Source organism: Sminthopsis crassicaudata, chromosome 5, assembly GCF_048593235.1.
Source record: "Sminthopsis crassicaudata isolate SCR6 chromosome 5, ASM4859323v1, whole genome shotgun sequence".
NCBI lineage: Eukaryota > Metazoa > Chordata > Mammalia > Dasyuromorphia > Dasyuridae > Sminthopsis > Sminthopsis crassicaudata.
Genome location: NC_133621.1, coordinates 177,770,138 through 177,790,539, shown reverse-complemented (window position 1 = coordinate 177,790,539; position 20,402 = coordinate 177,770,138). Strand labels below are relative to the sequence as shown.

The window sequence follows — 20,402 nt, the reverse complement described above, 5'->3', positions numbered from 1 at the left end:
ATTTTTAAATCAGCAAAGGTAAGTACCAGGCTGTTTTATTTAAAAAGAAAATGCAAGATCTGAGTTGCCCACTAGATGGCTTTCTAACTGGGCCAAAAGTCCAAGTTTCTGTCAGTCTTTCTTGCACATTAATCTCCATAAAAGTCCATGTTATTATCCTGCTTAGCCAGCTTCACCCATGGCTTCAAGCAATATAACTGGTCAGTTTCAGAATTTAATTATTAGAAGAAATCACATATTACTCAAAATGTAAAAATATAGGATCTATATTTCTTAAGCTTTTCAATCTCCTTACTTCTTGGTCATGACATCACCTCCCTGAAGTCATAGTCCTCTTCAAGAACAATAAACAAACAGCAAACACTATGGCAATATCTTTTTAATAAACCTTCCTGTAACTCCATTGACATAAAAATAAGTAAATTCTAGTGTTTACCATGCATATATACATAAGAAATAAAATGTATGAATTTGTATTAATAGTATGATTATTTACCCCAATTCTTCATGCTCCTTGATCAACTTCCCATACCCCCTCGTAGTATTCATATCCCATGGTGAGAAACATGACTTAAAATCAATTTTATAGTGCTTTTCTCATCCCTAGCCTCATTTCTTCTGGTTTATAACATATCCATCAGACTCAGATTTACTTAACATACTGTGATCATAATTTATCTAAGAAAAAATAAAAACAAATGGGTCACATTTTCCTTCATGAAACCATTCATCTCTAGCCATATAATAAGCCTCCTTCCGCTTACCCTACCAAATCTTGGGGAATGGTTGGAGATATTCCTGAATCATCTACATCTGTAGTTCATGGAAAGGAATGAGGGGAAACTTTCATATATTTGTGAGTTGAGGACCAGTCTCCATTCTCAGTTTACCATTCTAATTGAACTTAATTTCTGAGAATTTCAGTTTTCAAGATCTTTTTTATAAATTACTCCATTCCCCCCCCCCCCCGTTCCAGAGTCATAATCTTCATAAATCTTATCTCTAGCAATCTCATTCACTAATGAATATAGTAGTAAGTGGCAGATTACAATCTGGTCTATTTATAAAAGCCCAATAGTTCCAATGCAGAAGCAGATGCCTCATATCCAGCATCTTTTGCTTGCCAATCAGAACATATTGTTTTCAGAGCTAGTGGAAAGGAAAAGAAGCAGTCAACCTTTTATGTCAGTATATAAATAATGTGCTCCTTTATCCTGTTATGTGGCTTTCTCTTTATTGACACTAAGTATTCCCCAAGACTTGCAGGGAGGGACAATGATGATTCTATTATATTCTATCTTATTCAGTCCATAACTTAGATATTACATTTTCAATTTCCTTCCTGTGAATCTCAGGATCATCACAAATCATTTAATTGGTATTCCCACAAGGCTCAGAATAAGATAAATCAAGTTAGAAGTCAAGGCATAGATACAAATTACAGAATATGAAGGAAGAAATGAAAGGACTATTATACTGAACTTGATTTTGATCACTTCAGGGCTAAATTAAGAGAAGGTCAAATGAAAAGAGCCTTGGGCAAGAGTGTCTACTATCATGATAGAAAATAGTCTACTATACACTTCAAATGTTGGGAAAGCAAATTTCAAAGTATTCAGATAAAAAGCAAAATATAATGTCCTAAATGTCTGTAGAAGTTGAACTAAGAACAAAAAGGGAGAATTATTTAAATCAATCAATCAACAAATATTTATTAAATGCCAGACACTATCCTAGCTGCTGGGGATACAAAGAGAAAAATTTAAAAGTCCCTGAACTTAGAGCACTTGAAAGACTGATGTGGTTCAATAGAGATCTCATCCCCTCATAATTTTAAAAGACCCTTTTGGAAGATACAAGCAAAAGCATGCATGACACGGAAAGCGATCATATAAGAGTAGTATCTTCCTTTGTAAATATAGTGTCAAAGTTACCTAAGTGCTCAGAAAAAGCTAAAATTAGTAGTGCATGATTAAGATAGCAAAATACAAAAACAAAAGCAAAAAACATATAAGGTTATGTTGGAAGCAAGAGCAAGATCCCAAAAGGGACAGGGCAACTACTTAGGATAGACCAAAGTAAATGAAATGGGAAGGCAGACTATTCAATTCTTCTTTTGCTTCTGTTTTTTTTCCCCTAAAAATACTGAACACAACTCTCCCTACCTTCTTTTTTCTAGGACAAACATCCCCAGTTCTTTTAACATGCCATAGACTAAAGGTCTTTCACCATCTTGATTGCCTTCTTTAAATGCTCTCTGATCATTGTTCTTCCTAAATTGAAGCATCCAAAAGTAAATGTGATACTTACATTATGGACTGACAGGATAGAAGACAGTGAGACCATCAACTACTTATTCCTAGAAAAAATGTTTCCCTTAATGTGAGATTGCATTAACATTGTTGACAGATGTCTTATACAGTTGACTTGTATTGAGAACTCCATTCTACTTCCTGCTGGACATCATCACTTGAAGGACTTGTAAGCATCTCATTTCAACATGTCGGAAACATAACATTTCATATTTAATCTCTTTTTAACCTTTCTCTTATATAAATTTGCCTGTACCTATTGATGACACTACCATACTTATACTTGACCAGATTTGTAATCTCAGAGTCATCTTTAACACTTTGTTCTCCCTCAAACATTATCTCTCAATTGGTTGTAAGTCTTATCTATACTTATTCTTCAAAATCTAATTTCTGTTCTAATCTGTTCTCTCTTTTACTAACATAGCCTCTACTTTAGTTCAGGACTTCATCAACTTTTGTGTAGACTATTGTGGTCCTTTCTTCAATTATCTCCTTCCCTTCAATCTCTAATCTCACTAATCCATTCTCCAAACATCTATCACACTGATATTTTTAAAAGACAACTCTAAGCAGATCACCCCTGATCCCACTCAAAAATCTCCAATATCTCCCTATTAATCCCTGAGTTTAAAATTTTTTCAATAGTTTTCATGACTGAAGAATTTACAAAAAGAAAATTAGAGAGGACTTAAAGAAAATTATTTAAAACGACTACATTCAATATTATGCCAACAAAATTGAATAAAGAATGAGTATTTACAAAGATATATGTCCAACTTTATTTTTAAAAGGCAGAGATACCAAAAAATTCAAACTCAGAAGGAAAATTGTGAAAGACATAAATGAACTCCAAAAAAAAATTAGCTTGCACCTGGATAAGGGAGATATTGTTATATAAAATTTGGAAACCCCTGGCCTAAGTTTTTTTTTTTTTTATATTTTTCCTAGTAAGTTTATTTATTTTTAATATATATTACTTTATGAAGAGAAAAATCAGAGCAAAAAGGAAAAACCATGGGAGAGATTAAAAAAAAACAAAACAGAAAAAACAAGTGAACATAGCATGTGTTGATTTACATTCAGTCTCCGTTCTTTTTCTGGATGCAGATGGCATTTTCTGTTCAAAGTCTATTGGGATTGCTTTGGATTACTGAACCATTGAGAAGAACCATGTCTTTCATAGTTCTTCCCACATTCTTGCTGTTATTGTGTAAAATATATTCCTAGTCCTTTTTGTTTTGCTTAGTATCAGTTCTTGTAAATCTTTCCAGGCCTCTCTAAAAATCAGATTGTTCATTATTTTTTATAAAAAATAATAGTTCATTGCAACTGTCAATGCTGAAAAATTACCCATGCATATATCTTGTAAATAAAAAGCTATTAAAATAATATTTCATTACCTTCATCTATCACAATTTATTTAGCCATTCTCTGATTTATGAACATCAACTCATTTTCTAATTTTGTGCTACCACAAAAAAAGTTGCTACAAATATTTTTGCACATGTGAATCCTTTTTCCTTTTTTAAAGATTTTCTTGGAATACAAATCCTAGTAACTGTCCTAGGTTTTAATCATTTCTATGCCTGGTTCAGGTAGATCAAAGAAAGAGGTTATAAGAGTTGAGGAATTAAGATGTCATTGTATTCAAAGGAGAACATCTAGAAGGAATCAAGGTTAAAAAAAAAAAAAAAATTTAGAGCCAAATATTGAACTTAATTGGGGAGAGAGACTGATACCTGGAGGTCCAAAGATAACAGCAACAAAGATCAGGCAGAATGGAGTGAATTTTCAAAGAAATGAAGTGTCTTCTGGATAATAATGACAGATGAAGAAACTGAAAGTGGAAATGGAAAACAAGGAGTATCCAAACTCTCTCCTGGCCCAGTATGATAGACAAGTGAGAAAAAAGTTCAATCCTTAAAGAAGATACTAAGAGATGGTTTTTCTTCAAGGGAAAGATAGGTTTCAGAAAAGACAGAAAGAACATGAAAGGAAAAGCTCTTAGGATAAATGTGGAGTTTGTTAACAATACAGGAGAATTCCAGTGGAAAGGAATGGCAGAGAGAATAAGAATAGAAACAAATGTGACTGAGTTAGTTGTGCAGTAAAGATGGCATCCAGCATCTTCCCCCTTCAGCACACTAGATGCAGATTCCTTACAGACTTACACTGATCCCACTTTAAAGCTTGACATCTTATCAGGCACACTCACCTGGGACAGTATAGCCCAGCATAGTGGTAAAATCTGGGATCCTGAAAGGTGATAGTTTAGGGAATGAGTGAGAGAGAGGGTTGGTCAAGGGAAAGACTCTGCACCATTTTTGTGCCTAAAGAAAGGACCTGACAGCTTAAATCTAGTTTAAAATCTATTGTTCACTTACCCTGCCTAAGTATTTCCAGTCCAGCAAATCAGAAAGTCTCTCAGTTCTGTTTCTCTGGATAATTCTCTGGCGACGAGATTGTTTGCAGAATCCATAGAGAAACTGAGTAAGCTGATTGCAAGACTCATCTGGTGAGCAGAACCTCCGATCAACAATGTAAATACCTGAAGGACATAAAGCCAAAACACTGGTAAAATTCAGTTTTTTTGTGAAGTAAGCTTTCTCTTTGCTTTCTTTTCTTTTTCCTTCTTCCCCTTATGCCCTGATTGTATTATTCTCTTCCTTCTTCCTTCCCTTAGATAACCATCTATTTTCCTTCTTGCCTATCCCACACCCCTTTCTCTATGTTCTTTGGTGGAGTGCCTATTTAATGGGAAAACACATTTAAATAACAAATTGATTACTTTAATAAAGTAGTACTGGTAATCCAATTTAATGTGAGCTACCAAGAGGGCATTTTTATCAATTTACTCAAATCCTCCCCTCCCCACCATACACACTTTGGTTATTTTAATACTGATTCTGAACAGTAGAGGGCAAAGCTGATACACAGGAAAAAAAAAGGAATTGTTAGATTAAGTGAGAGACCATAGGATTTAAAGCTTGAAAGGTAATTTAGAGATCATCTAATCTTCTTAATTTTACTGAATAGATGAAGTCCCAGAAAGGCTGTTTTACTGAAACTTACAGAAGCAGGAAGGGCAGCACAAGGACTCAAACCCACAACTCCCGAATCCAAATTCAATAAGCTTTCCTCTATAAACTGCCTATATAATAAGCTGCCCATCCTAATGAAAATGGCCTATTTGGGATATTGGGATATAGAATTAAGATTTAAAACCTTGTCTTATTTATAGCAATAGATTGAATCTTATTTTCATTTAAACTAAGAATATAAATATTAATTAAAGGTATTCTTCATTCTATAGAATCAGATATACAAACTAAAAACAGATCAAGAGAGAGTATGAGTGAGGGAGTCAGAGAGAGACAGAAACAAAGAGAGAAACAGAGAGCGAAAGAGAAACAGAGAAATTGAGAGAGATGATAGTGATTCACAGATAAATGTAGACATGAATACATGAATGAATAAATAAATGAAAAGACAAATTAAGACAGATAGTAATCTCATCAAACATATGTATGTATATACAGATATTTAATCCATCTTGTCCTAGGTTTAGATGAATGAATAAAATCTTACCATAAGCAGCTGGGTCAGTTACGTGTTCCTGCATGAAACAGCCAAAGCCAGATAGGTTTGTTGTCACACTAGGAATGCCCATCACAGTGCATTCAGCTGTCAATAGACAGGGGAAAAGGTTCTATTTTATACTTAGAACAGAATTATCCTTTGCAGACAATAGACCATAGTTTTCATCTAGTTAATAACAAAAAAAATTTTGATCTAAATAGGAATGGTGGTTAACATTTTCCTTCATCTAGAATGCATTTGCTTACTGATATCATACATAGACCTAATCCTAAATTTGTGAAGTAGGCAAAGTATATTTTTAGCATTCCCCATTTCTGTCCTTGACTGTCACCCTTTCCTCCTCCACAAGCACCAGAAGACTGAAGTTCGTTCCCTTTTGTCCTAATCAAAGCCAGAACAAATTTAATGGTTTTTTTTTAACATTTAAACTGTAAAAATATTCATAAAACTTGGTGTTACCCTATATCTTACAAATAAAATTTTAATTTTAATAGAAATCAAAATTTTAACTTCAAGTAACCATTTTCATCTTCACTACCAAAGAATAGCCCTCAGTTTGTTTGGTAAATCTGAATGTCATCTGAGCCCAGAACACATAAAATAGCTATGTAAAGAATAGAGTGAAGATGTTAATTTTGGTAAAGTATAAGATTGGATTATTTCTTTAATCTTGATTAATTATATTTAGATAGAAAAACAATATAGCACAATTTTGTTTATACACTATCTCTGAAACAGACCTCCATTTATTTATATGAGAGCAAATCAAAATTAAGGCAGCTAAATGGTTCAGTGTAAAGAACCAGCCCCAGAGTCACGAGGATCAGAGTTCAAATTTGAGCACATACGTGCTAGCTGTGTGACTCAGGTATGTCACAACCCTATTTGCCTCAAGTCCTCAAATGTAAAATGAGCTGGAGAAGGAAACAGAAAACTATTCTAATATCTTTGCCAAGAAATCTTCAAAATGGGGTCACAATGAAGCAGACAGGATTAAAACACGTCAACAACAAAACAAAGTTGTTAAAAATTTTTTGTATTAGTTGTATGTTTTTCAGTCTTAAGTCTATGAAGATATGTGATATGTTCATAAAAAATGTACATTTCAACCAAGATAGAGGTCACATATCATTAAGATTTCTTTGTTCTATAGAATCAAATATATGAACCAAAAAAGAGGCTTAAAAGAGAATTAAATTTCTTAGAATCTTAGGTTTTTGTAAATTAATTTGTACTTCTCTTCAGATTAAAAATAAAAATAGGGGAGACTGAACTTTAGGTACTAAGAAAACTAATTAATATTTCTGAGTTTCCAGGGAGAGATTACACAGCATAATTATCAATACAGTAAGGATTTTGAAAAATAAATAGTTAATGCATAAAGGGGAAAATGTGGTTAATAAAATTCAAGACAATTTGTTAATTATTTTAGATTAGAAACTGATTGTAAAAGTCCAAGAATTAGTCAAAGGGCAAAATTTTAGGGTAAGGTTAAGGAGAGTTTAGCCTTTCTATAACCCCTAAAACTCAAAATACTTATATAATCTTTACTTTGTCTCTCAGTAAAAATATATGTGTGTATATAATATACATACACATATATATACATTTTTTCTCTCTACATGGTCTACAGATAATTAGATGATACATTCATTAAAATCAGGCTCTTGTTTTTTATTATATATTCCTACGCATAACACAGAAACCTATATATGCAAAGTAAATGATAATAAAATTAGTTTATATATTTGTTCACACTCATATATTTGGGCCATAAAAATATATTACTTAAAGGATCATTTTTAATCAGCTACATGTTTCCTTTATATTCAATGATTAATTTTGAGAAATATTAAGGATATTATGATAAATGAAAAACCAAAATATCTGTTAATATAAATTAAAAGGAAAATAAGGCATTAGAAACTGGCTTAAGAGATTTGTGTGGAATATTCAACAGTAACTAACTTCATGTGCCAATATAAACCATTCAAAAATGAAGCTAAACTCACTGAAGTTGAACTAACTAATTAATGTGAATAGTGCTCTGACTTCTTTTAGGGGACAGAAAGTCAATTGAATAGGTTACCACATCCTATATATCACTAATCTTCTTTACTTTCTCAAGAATCTGAAGTTTTGTTTTTTGGGGTTTTTTTGGGGGGGGGAGGGGAGTTTTCAAACACTGATTAACTTGCTTCTTAGAAGAAAACTGAACAGTGAGATTATATTCTAAGTTCATTTATAAAGGCCAACAGTTTTTTTTTACCCTTTCTATTGCAGAAGCAGAAAGGCCTTTCACCCTGCATTTTATACTTCTTTGAACATTAGTATTGTGCTTGCTTCGGCAGCACATATACTAAAATTGGAACATTAGTATTCACTTTTTAAAAAGACAATTTTCTAAAAATTAAAAATACTAAATATTTTTTTAAAATTCTTCATTGTTCTTGTCAAATCTGCTGTCCACAATTCCCAAACCTCTGCCTTCCCTTTATCTGGGTCTTTATGTGGTTGGTATTCAGTTATTTCATTGAATCTGATTCTTTGTTGGGCATTTGCCATTTTGTTCTTCAGATCATTTTAGAGATGAGGAAATAGTGGCAAATAGATTTCTACCACTTGTAAGTGTCTGAGGCCAGCTTTGAACTTTGGCCTGGTACTCTATCCACAATATCATTTAGCTACCCTAATTTACCTTAGCTGGATCTAGAATTAATAATTTCACAAGTATTATTGTGTCACAAAGATATAACAGTTCCTTTGCTATTGATTTTAAAATTGATTTTTTTTCCTGAAACTTCTTCCTTTCAAATAACAAAGGAAATGGTTTCTAAACAAATAAAGAAGTATATTTCTGGTTAATTATCTGACCAAAAAGTCATTATTTTCTTTGTTTTAGATATGAAATTAATTTTTGTCTTTTAATTAGACATCATATGAATGTTGGAGGGGATGTGGGAAAACTGGGACACTAATACATTGTTGGTGGAGTTGTGAAAGAATCCAACCATTCTGGAGAGCAATCTGGAATTATGCCCAAAATGTTATCAAAATGTGCATACCCTTTGACCCAGCAGTGCTACTCCTGGGCTTATATCCCAAGGAAATATTAAAGAAGGGAAAGGGACCTGTATGTGCCAAAATGTTGTGGCAGCCCTTTTCATAGTGGCTAGAAACTGGAAAATGAATGGATGTCCATCAATTGGAGAATGGTTGGGTAAATTGTGGTATATGAAGGTTATGGAATATTATCCTTCTGTAAGAAACGACCAACAGGAGGAATACAGAGAGGCTTGGAGAGACTTACATCAACTGATGCTGAGTGAAATGAGCAGAACTAGAAGATCATTATACACTTCAACAATGATACTGTATGAGGATGTATTCTGATGGAAGTGGATATCTTCAACATAGAGAAGAGCTAATCCAATTCCAATTGATCAATGATAGACAGAATCAGCTATACCCAGAAAAGGAACACTGGGAAATGAGTGTAAACTGTGAGCACTGTTTTGTTTTGTTTTGTTTTTCTTCCCAGATTATTTTTAGCTTCCGAATACAATTCTTCCTTTGCAACAACAACAACAACAAAATTTGGTTTTGCACATATATATATTGTACCTAGGATATATTATAAAATATTTAATATGTATGGGAATGCCTGCCATCTAGGGGAGGGGGTGGAGGGAAGGAGGGGAAAAATTTGGAACAGAAGGGAGTACAACGGATAATGTTGTAAAAAAAAATTACCTATGAATGTGTACTGTCAAAGAAAATGTTATAATTATAAAAATTAATTAAAAAAATAAAAAAAAATTAGACATCATAGCTCCAGCTAAAAAGTGATCTATCTTGGTGATAAAGGTAACAGTGCTACTGGATCCCTGAAAAACCAATGAAGTAATGGCATCAAGAATAGACTGTAGAACAGAACAATTCCTGTATGTATAAGATGTACCATTGCATCATGTTGCTATATTTCACTTAAAAGTATATATCCTGGGTTTTTAATGGGTTTTTAATCTGAGCCATAAACTTTTTTTTTTAATCTTGATAGATATATTTCAATATAATTGGTTTCCTTAGTAAGCCTACATGATTTGTTTTATGTATTTAAAGACATTATTCTGAAAAGGGATGCATAGGGTTCTCTTGACTGGCAAAGAGGCCAATGAACCACAAAAAAAGCTAAACTTCCCTCCACTAATATATTAAAGTATATCGATGAATAAGTGCATTTAAATTAAGAAATTCCTAGGTTCAAAACATGTCTCAGACATTTATTAGCTATGTACTTTTCTCTGCTTACTCATCTTAAAGGGAATTGTTAAAGTATTTACCTTTTTGGGCTTATTGTGAGGATTAAAAAGTAATTCATGTAAAGTACTCTATAAACTTTAAAGCACTATTTAAATGTGAGTTATTATTATTATTATTATTTACAGTCAGTAATTATCTATAGTAATGGATGAAAACTAGAAATGCATAAAATAGTGAATGCAATTATCTCTTCCACTTTATGGGGACTAGGGATGTGACACTCAGAGATATAGAAAATCTACATAAAATTTTTTATCCCTTTTTCATATTAAAGAAGTCTGAATTATTATGGTATTAAAAGATAAAATATATTATTATGCCTATATCTTATGCATTTCAGAGTTTCTAAACAAAGGCCAGCAAAGAAAGAAAAATATTTTTCTCTGGTCCTTGCCTCCCTTTTTTTTTTTTTTTCCTTTTTGGCTGAGATAATTGGGGTTAAGTGACTTGCCCAGGGTCACACAGTTAGGAAGTGTTAAGTGTCTGAGATCAGATTTGAATTCCGGTCTTCCCAACTTCAGGGCTGGTTCTCTATCCACTACACTCTCCCTGACAGTGGTATCTTCTTTCCTCTGCCTTCACTTCTAGGTCAATCCTATATTCTTTTATTAACCCCACAAACTAATTGAAAATTGACTATAAATCCTATGTTATTTAAAATAATAATAATAATAAAGCACCTTGGTGCAAGCTGTATGTCATTGATTACATATTATTTAAAAAATATTTTGCTATGTTTTTTTAATATCACCTTCATTTCTGATAATATTCCATTCATCTTCCTGAATCAGCAAGCCATTTTTATAACAGAAATTTTAAAGGTAAGATTTCCCCCTCCAAAAAAAAAAAAAAAAAAAAAAAAAAAGCATTTAAGGAAAGTGGACATGTAAATCATTTGACAGTATGCTTTCAACATGCACCCATGTGCATGTGCATTCATACACACACATATACATATACATATATCTTTATGAATAATACTAACCAGGAGTATAACCCCAGGGTTCATAGTATGATGGAAATACTCCAAGATGGCAGCCTCTGACGAATTCTTCGTAATCCATAGGTAATAGTGGACTTGTTGAGGAAAGGAATTCTGGATGTAAAATCACCTAGTTGAGAAAAACTCACATGAGAAAAAAAAAAAAAAGGAAGGAAGAAATTAAAGTACAAAGATATCTTGTTGCCTTTATGATCAAATAATGTAATATGTAAAACCTCTTTAACTTTTAACATTTTTTTTTTTTTTTTTTTTTTTTTTTTACAGTGTGGCCTCCTCTTACCTTTCTAGCCTTGTGATTCACTTTCTCTGGCTTCTTGATATTCTTCACATTTGGCATTCCATTTATAGTGTATTCCCTCCTCCCCTAGGCCTCTTAGAATCCTTTATTTTCCTTAAAACTGGTAAGGACCATCTACTATAAGATTCTAATCCATTTAGCTTTATGTTCATATGTATAGAGCTATTATGTTCTATGTGAATAATATATGTAAGAGTTTTCTCCCTTGGTAGAACATAAGCTTCTAGAGGGAAAAGGTTATTTCATTTTTTGTCTTTGTATCTCCAGCACCACAGAACCTAGGACACTGTAGTCCTTTAATAAAAACTTGTTATGGATTATTTTAATTCAGTGGCAATCATTTTTATAGAAGGTGTAAAAGACTAGATTAAAGGAAATTTGCTCCCAATAGGGAGATCTGTGAATGGGAATTAAATTTTCCAAAACATAAATCAGAACAATTAGTTCTACCTTGACTCTGTCTGTCCGGCTATTGAAAAGTCCAATCCGCCGAATGGTACTGAGGATGGGATCCGTGGAATCATCAATCATGTTGTGAGTAGTCACTGGAGGCAAACTTTGTCGCTAGAGGTATAGGATAAAGAAAAAGTTGTGTTAAAGATAATCTATGTATTATTGGAATCAGCAATAGCTGATTATCAGCCTTTCTTCATTATAATAGTATCCACTTATTAGCTTTTCAAAGTACTTTTCTCATAACTAGGAAGGTTATAGAAATAATCTTTCCACTGTGCAAATAAGAATATTGAAGTTGAGCAATGAAGAGATTTAATCAGTCACAAAGGAGACTTGAAGCCAGGCCTTTTGATTAAGATTCCAATTTCACCCACTATACACACCCAGACACCAACACACCCACCCCTACCCCCACCCCCACACATATACACTCATGCTGTCCTTCATGTCATGATCTTGTCCTTCCAGAGAAGCCATGTTGGATTTACATCCCCAAAATATCCTATGGAGAGCATAGCAGATTCTTATTGGAAGGGAACATTTGATATATCCTGCATATAAAGGCTCATGAAAGAAACGAGGATTGAAGATTTCAACCAAGAATCTCAAAAAGAAAGGAAATTGGCCATGGAATAGTAAGCTGCTCAAGAACACTGACATTTCAAGCCACTAAACAGAAGGCTTTCCCTTTTCCATGTTGCAGAAGTTTTCTTAGCTATAGTCCCAAAATCTCAGATTCATTGCTTTGATCCAAGTCTTCCAGGTCCTAGTTAGTGCATCTGAGTTGCTCATTCATGGCCCTTTGTTCTTTCCTAGATTGCTGCCTTTTGCTGAAGTAGTGGCACTAAATGCCAAAAGAGTGGGCTCACAAATTTGTTTTTCCTGTTTTCAAGTTTTAAAATTTACATTGATAAAGCTGGTTGTAAGCAGTGGTGGAATAGGTGGAGAATTTTGTCAGGTTCTAGAAACCAGAAAGTGACTATGGGGGTGCTACATTATGGCAGTTCATTAGAGGAGAGACAGACAGATACAGAGATAGATAGGTAGATGGATAGATAGATAGATAGATAGATAGATAGATAGATAGATAGATAGATAGATAGATAGATAGATAAATGGATGCATGGATGGATGGATGGATGGATGGATGGATGGATGGATGGATGGATGGATGAATGGATGGATGGATGGATGGATGGAATTTTGTGGCTTTCATTTCTTCAGCAAAACTTATGAATATTTTGTCAAACTGAGGCTATTTACTTGAGCAATTAAAGGCCCAATTAAAGACTCTCTTTTTTCATCATCTCCCCCCGCCCCCCATAAACAATCAAAAAGATTCCCCTCCACTTAAACTGGAGTTCAGCAGTCCAAGTTTTACTGTAACCATTATAAGGTCAAACAACCCTTGAAATTTGTTCTGATGCTTTTGGCTGGTGACAATGTTGAATTGCCATATGATGAGCACTTTTGAAAGATAACTCTGAATGTGCTGTTTTTGTAGAACTGGTATTCATTTTCATTATGTCTTATATAAACTTTAAAAACAATCTGTATACATGATTTCATGATTTCATACAGAATTCTCTTTTCTTGCATATTGGAATGTTTGCTTTTGTTGGTAATTAAGTTCCTAATAAAAATATTTTTTAAAAATTACATTTAAAAATCTTTCGTTCAGTAGTGAGGCTTTGTACAGACCCAATAAACAACCACCAAATGAGGATTTTTTTAAAGTTTGTGCCAAATTCAGACACAAAGATTGGAAATTGCTGCTGGTAGTGACAAATTGTATAATGGAAAATTAGTTAATGGTAATGGTTAAGGTAAAGCTAGTCCTTAGAGTAATGTTTTGCATAATCCTTAGATTATACATTCATTTGTATAAAGAGAATATTTGGTTCCTTCATTACATAAATGTGGTAATATATGGGGAGTGCCATATTATCACATTCAGATTCCTAGTATCTCTTAAATGCAATTATTTTAAAATTACATATAAATAAATTAAAAAAATAAATATATGCACATATACATGTGTATACAGATATATATATATATATATATATATATATGATACAGGATTTTAAACCTCTTATATTTTAAAATACAAATTTTTGTTCTGGTTCAAATTAGTAAAACTAAAACAAGGAAAAACCTTTTTTATTTTTTTTACCTGAGTAGAAAAGATGGCTCTTTTCATAATTGTCACATCATCTCGATCCAGGATCTTGTTCAAATCAGGAATTTCTCCTCTACAGAGGAAAATATGCAGAATATAGCAAACTGATACTAATTTAAAGCAATTCCCAATTAAGATTCAGAGTTTGCAAAAGGTGTGGAGGTGGGCAGCCAAGTGGTATAATGGATAGAGCACCGGCCCTGAAGTCAGGAGGACCTGATTCAAATTTGGTTTCAGACACTTAACACTTCCTAGCTGTGTGACCCTGGGCAAGTCACTTAACCCCAATTGCCTCAGGGGAAAAAAAAAAAGGTGTGGAGAAATTCCTTTTCAACAAAAACTGGTTTCCCATAGACAGAGCATTGTATTTTATTACTTATTCAAGATACATTTAAATTAACTTTCTAAGAAATTAATTTCACCCCTGAATATGATTCAGTCATTATTTCTGGCACATTTCACCAGAGTGAAGCTCTATCGGCCCCAAACAAAGTTTTCTATGGTGATAACTAGTTTAAATTGGATTGGTAACAACAAACTATTCATTTACCCTGCATCTATCAATATTTATTCAAACTACCATCTTTACCACAAGTTAACTAAAAGAGAAGCTTCTCCATGTATTCAGACAACAACTCAGTCCACCCTGTAAAAACCTTGACAAAGCCAAAGATGATTTAGAATTTGATTGCATAATGATTTCATGTTTATAATGGGTATCAGATTGTTTACCTTCTCCACACATTAGGGAGGGTCTAGAGATAGAGAGAAATTGGAACCCAAAATTTAAAAAAAAAGAATATTTTTGAACGGAATTTCTCTTTGTATCTCTTGCTAGTGGATTTTGTTGGTGATGTATAAAAATGATGAGAATTTATGTAGATTTATTTTGTATCCTGCAACTTTGCTAAAGTTGTGAATTATTTCTAATAGCTTTTTAGTTGGTTCTCTGGAGCTCTGTAAGTATACCATCATATCATCTGCAAAGAGTGATAGTTTGGTTTCCTCATTACCTACTCTAATTAAAAAAGGAATATCTTTTTAAAAATAATCTGATTGCATGTTTAAAGGTCATTTTAATTTAGGTTTCTAAAGAAAATTCATTCTGTTCATATCAAATTGAGGGATATATAGTATCCTGGTTAAACTGACCTAGCACATATTTACAAAAGTCTTCATACATGGTATTACATATAGTTCTTATGTTATATATTCTGAATATAAATTGTTTTAAAAAGTCTAAAATGTTTGAAGCAATATGCTCAGAGTATCTACCTTAGTAGTGCATCATAGAGTTTCTTTCCAAACTTTTCTTTCACTGAATTTGCTGTATCCCTGTTTAAAATAAAATATTTCAAAATTAATTTTTGGTATCACAGTTTTTCTTATTTAAATTTTTGAATGCTATGAAAAATAAAAGGCATTATTTTACTTTCTTTGAAAATATACCGACAGTCTCTTTGTTGGCAAATAGCAAAACAAATTGTAGTGTATAAATTCAATGAAATATTATCATGTCATAAGAGGGAAGTAGGAATACTTCTATGAACTGATCTAGAGGGAAGTGTATGAATCCAGAAACTTTAGAGAGAAAACAATTTTTGGGGGGAGGGGGAATTACAATGAATATTTTTAAATGAAAAAGAAGAATTTGTGCTGGTAGCAGAGAATTAAGACTAACTCTTCCTATTTTCTATAGTGCTTCCCATTATTTGCATCTCCATCTAATCTAATCTCACACCTAAACTATCCCAAACTGGAGAATTTAGACAAAGTTTTATATAAAACTGTAATTTTAACTTCCATTTATTAGTACAGGAATTCAAATATATGCACATATATACATGCATTTCTGTGTGTGCATATATTAAATTGAGGACATAAAAATGAACAAGTGAAATGAAAGAAAAATGGATTGTAAATGATTGCAGTTTACATTGTTCCTTTGTTTAGTGATTCTTAACACCAATTCAAAAATGTATATGTTGACTTTTGTATGCTATCACATATACTATCTTTTTGTGATTCCTTTTTTTTTTTTTTTTTTTTGCTTTATCAGTGAATTTGATATGAACATGTTGCTGTTACTGTTGTTGTCTTTGAATAGATAATTGTAATGAGTACAAGTTGTTCTTTTGGTTCCATTTATTTTATTTGGCATCATTTCATATAAGTCTCACATTTCTAGTAACTTATCATATTTTGTTGCTTCTTAAGGGTACAATAACATTTCCTTAAATTTCCACATAATGTCTTTACTCAGTCATTCGCCAGTCATTTGACACCTACTTTTTGCTATTATAAAACAGAGTTACTAAGAATGGTTTTATGTAGATGTGTCTTTTTCCTCCCTGGCAATAAACTACTTGGGGATATAATCTGTTAGTATTTCTGGGTCAAAGGATTGTACACATTTTTTGGTGACAATTATTGTGTAATTCTATTTTGTTTTCTAAAAATACTGGACATATTGTGCCATTTGTCACCAAAACTCTGTCAATTAAAAACTTAAAACCTCAATACTTTAAAAATGTCTATTATGTTCAATGCACTGTATTAGGCACTAGAAATACAAATATTAGAAACAAAACAGTTCCTGCTCTGAAGGAGCTTGCATTTTATTGGAAGAATGAGATATGTATAAAAATAAATGCAAAATGTGTCCAGTGTAATAAAAAATATATATTTCAAAAGGAAGATATCACAACTTTGGGGATTAGGAAAGGTTCAAAGAAAGAGCTGAATCTGAAGTATAGCCAGGGACGCTGAAATAGAAGGAAGCAAGAGTACATTATAGACATGGAGAATCACTTATGCAAAGTTTCAGAAGCGGCGAATGAAAGTTCACTGTACAGAAAACAATTAGAATCTTGTCAGTTTGATCTTCTAGAACAGTATTATGAAGGATAGTTAGAAGAATGAGAATGGAAATAAAGTAGGTTGGAGGAGTTGGAGAGACAGAGTATAGAGGCAATTGAAACTACACTGAGTATTTTGTACAATCTATTACTCAAGAGGAAATAGGGAGCCATTGAGGAATATGAGTAGCCAAGTGATGAGAGAGAAAGAGCAAGAATTATCCAGAATTTTTTTCTTGAGCTTATTTATATATCATCTAGTTTCTCTTTTTCTTATAGAAACATTCAGAGATGCTATGAAAAATAAAAATATGCATTTTAAGGCCTAGTTTTTTTTAACTTAAATCATATTTTAGATTTTTCTTTTCTTTTCCCATGTTGTATATATTTGCCTATGTAGCTAAAACTGGGATTCCTTGACAAATTATTCTTAACTACTTGTAAAATCCTTTTTTCAAAATTAAAATCAATGAAACTAGTTTAATAAATTGTGCCTGGTGAGTTGAATTTGAGATATTTTTCTTATGGCACAGGATGAATTGTATCCATCCACAGGTGGATTTAAACTTAATACTTTTGGAAGATATTTTTATGCAATTTGTTGAAAATGGTAGTTGGGCTCTTTAACCCCGATACTTTCCTCTTGATCTGATGACTCAAGCTTTCTTTGAACTGTTTTCTAAGACTATCATCTTTTCTTGTAAATTTTTCAAATTTTTTCCCAGCTGAGATAGCCTTTGGCCATAGTTAGTCGATTTGAATCCCAAAATGAAAATTTTATTTCTTATCAATTCCATGTTCTTAATCCATATTTACTACCACTTTCTCCATATTGATGACCTTCATTATTAATTTTTCTTGGTATGTTTCTATAGAGACTAATTCTTATACATTACTAATTGATATTTCTCTTTCATCTTTTTTTTTATCAGATTTTAAAAACATTTCATTCTTTTAAAGTGTCAGTTTTATAAGAAACTCAATTTAATGTATATTATACTAAATCCAGCTCTTTTCTGGGTCATGTTTGAAGAAATTTATTATTTTTCCTTCTAGAAGGATTTTTCTATCTTTAATATTACTGCATTGGAGATTTTATTTTTTATCTCCTTGTTCATTTTGTTGTTTTTTATTATTTCTTTCTTTGAAGTCTTTTCTGAAGTTCTTTCATAGTTCCATTTACCTGTCTATTTTCTATTGGGCACATTGAAGAGTTGTTCTCCTTCCAAACTTCTCATTCTACCATGCTGCCAGAAACAATTTAATCAATTATTAAAGAAGTATCTCACAAAATGTCTCCCGGCAGTCCATTCCAGCCATATAAATAGCCATAATTCAGTATAATGCATCAACTAAACAAGACTCAAGTGGAATCCATTCTTTAATAATCTTGAACCACAAAAGGTATACTCAAGAATATGTAGTATAGAACAATTTTTAAAAGAAAATCTTTTCAAGTTTAGAACTCAAGAACATTAACAAGAACAGTGTTTACCATAGTTGCTTTCTCACTGCTTGTCCTTTCAAGGTTTCCACATTGAAATTATTTGTCTTGGCAGGCATAATAAAAAACACCACAACTGTGACATCACTTTTGTGTACCTGACAAAAGAAAAAGCAACAAGAAGTGCCAAGTGTCAAAGATAAAATACAAAGTATAGCAAATTGATTTTTAAACTCTAGAAAATAGAATTTATATTTCAACCAATTAAATAGCAAAGATCCTCATTTGCAATCCCTAGTGTCTAATTTCCTAACCAAATGTAAGCCCTCTTTAGTCTTCTGAGTTTCCCTTTCATAGATCACTTTAGTGATGGCTTTTTTTCCCTTCCAAGTTGGCTTTTCAAATTATAATTTTATAAAGTGATAAGTGGAAAAAATTAGGGATTAGAACATTATACCAAACAATTATTATAGCTTCAATATTGAATCTCCTGTATATACTCTGCTTTAATCAATTAAGTATCTTTATCAACTGGTGCTTCTCCTGTCTTATTGTTAGCAAACTCACTTCTTGATATTCTATTCCTATGATTCAGAGTCACAAGGCAAAAAAAGTTCTTTTATGTCACCTTTTCTCTCCCAATATTCACCATTTTGGCTCATTCCTATTTGTACCTGGTCACTATTCTCTTTTGCTCTCCCCTTTTATTGTGCTGTCTGAAACAACTTCTTATCATTAACAAACTTCATTATCATACATCTCTTCTTGCATTCTCTAGCTTCCTGGATTGACAAAAAAAAAAGTTTTCTCCAGAGTACACCTCATCCTTTTTTTGCAGTTTCAAGTGCAAGTTTTTTTCCCTATCATGTGCCAAAAACTAAAATAAAGCAAGAGTCAATTTATTGCTTCCTCTCCACTAGAATTTCCAATCCTATATCTGGTATGATCCATCTGTATTACCTTGTCCATTTCCTCATGATAAAATCATCCATGAGCTTTCAGATAGGCTTCCCTTCCTATTCAAATATGCCTGGGTTACAGTTTTCATTTATACCCCTAAATTTACCCTCTCACATTTGGAGATTTAAATGCTTACATTTCTATCTTTTAGTTCTTCTTAGTCTTCTAGTAAATCAGCCTCCTCAACTGTCATAACCTATATCTCAATTCTACCTCAGTCACTCATTTGACTGAGCACGTGTTAGAATTCACCATCATCCCAAACTATTCCATCTTCATGATCTTGATAATCTTCTGTTCTTCAATTTCTTCCTCTGTTTCATCTCTGCTGCATCTCTCATTTATCCCTATTGTGATCTCCAAATCTTTTCTGATATTGCAGTCTATTAATTTTAGTCTGACATCACTTTTCTCTCTTCATGGTCTTGATGCTATCAACAAGAAGTCAAATCATCTTCTACCCTTAAATCCCTCCCCCAACTTCTCCTTCCATTATTCCTTCCCTGCAAATTCTCTTCCCTGGAACACTTCATCATCCATTATCTTCACTTCAGCTCATGAGCTACTGAACACTTCTAGAAAAAAATCCCACTACTATACTGAGAAGGTCCACTACAAATTTATTTTTTAAAAAAATCTCAACTAAGTCATGATTTATAAAAGCCAATGTTTTTACTTTTTCCATGTTTGAATCTTTACAACATCATTTGCATTTACTGTCCAATATTTCTTCTTTCTTTTCAAGTCATCAGTGCCACATCAACCCATTTTCCTCTCAGTGATTCAAGTAATCATTTTATTGAGAAAATTGAGAGTTCTATCACTTTCCCTTCTCTACACTTTAAGAGTTCTCTTAGACTTTTTACCCCTCCTTTCTACTTTTATTCTTGATTATTTTCTTCCCTAGGCCCATTGAGCATTTCTTCATTCAGATCTTTAATCTCAACATCTATTTGCTTCCTC

The 20,402-nt window shown here is 32.5% G+C and overlaps 1 protein-coding gene across 1 annotated transcript in view; it reads right to left on the bottom strand.

Annotated features, from left to right (window-relative positions):
* GYS2 (glycogen synthase 2) overlaps nt 1–20,402 on the bottom strand; it is a 57,949-nt gene that overhangs the window by 3,643 nt on the left and 33,904 nt on the right. The window contains exons 9-15 of the mRNA XM_074268862.1: nt 18,531–18,637; nt 15,453–15,512; nt 14,172–14,250; nt 11,990–12,103; nt 11,224–11,350; nt 5,904–5,999; nt 4,700–4,863 (exon numbers count right to left, since the gene is read on the bottom strand). Of these exons, the coding sequence (XP_074124963.1) occupies nt 4,700–4,863; nt 5,904–5,999; nt 11,224–11,350; nt 11,990–12,103; nt 14,172–14,250; nt 15,453–15,512; nt 18,531–18,637 (747 nt within the window). The remainder of the gene's footprint in view (nt 1–4,699; nt 4,864–5,903; nt 6,000–11,223; nt 11,351–11,989; nt 12,104–14,171; nt 14,251–15,452; nt 15,513–18,530; nt 18,638–20,402) is intronic.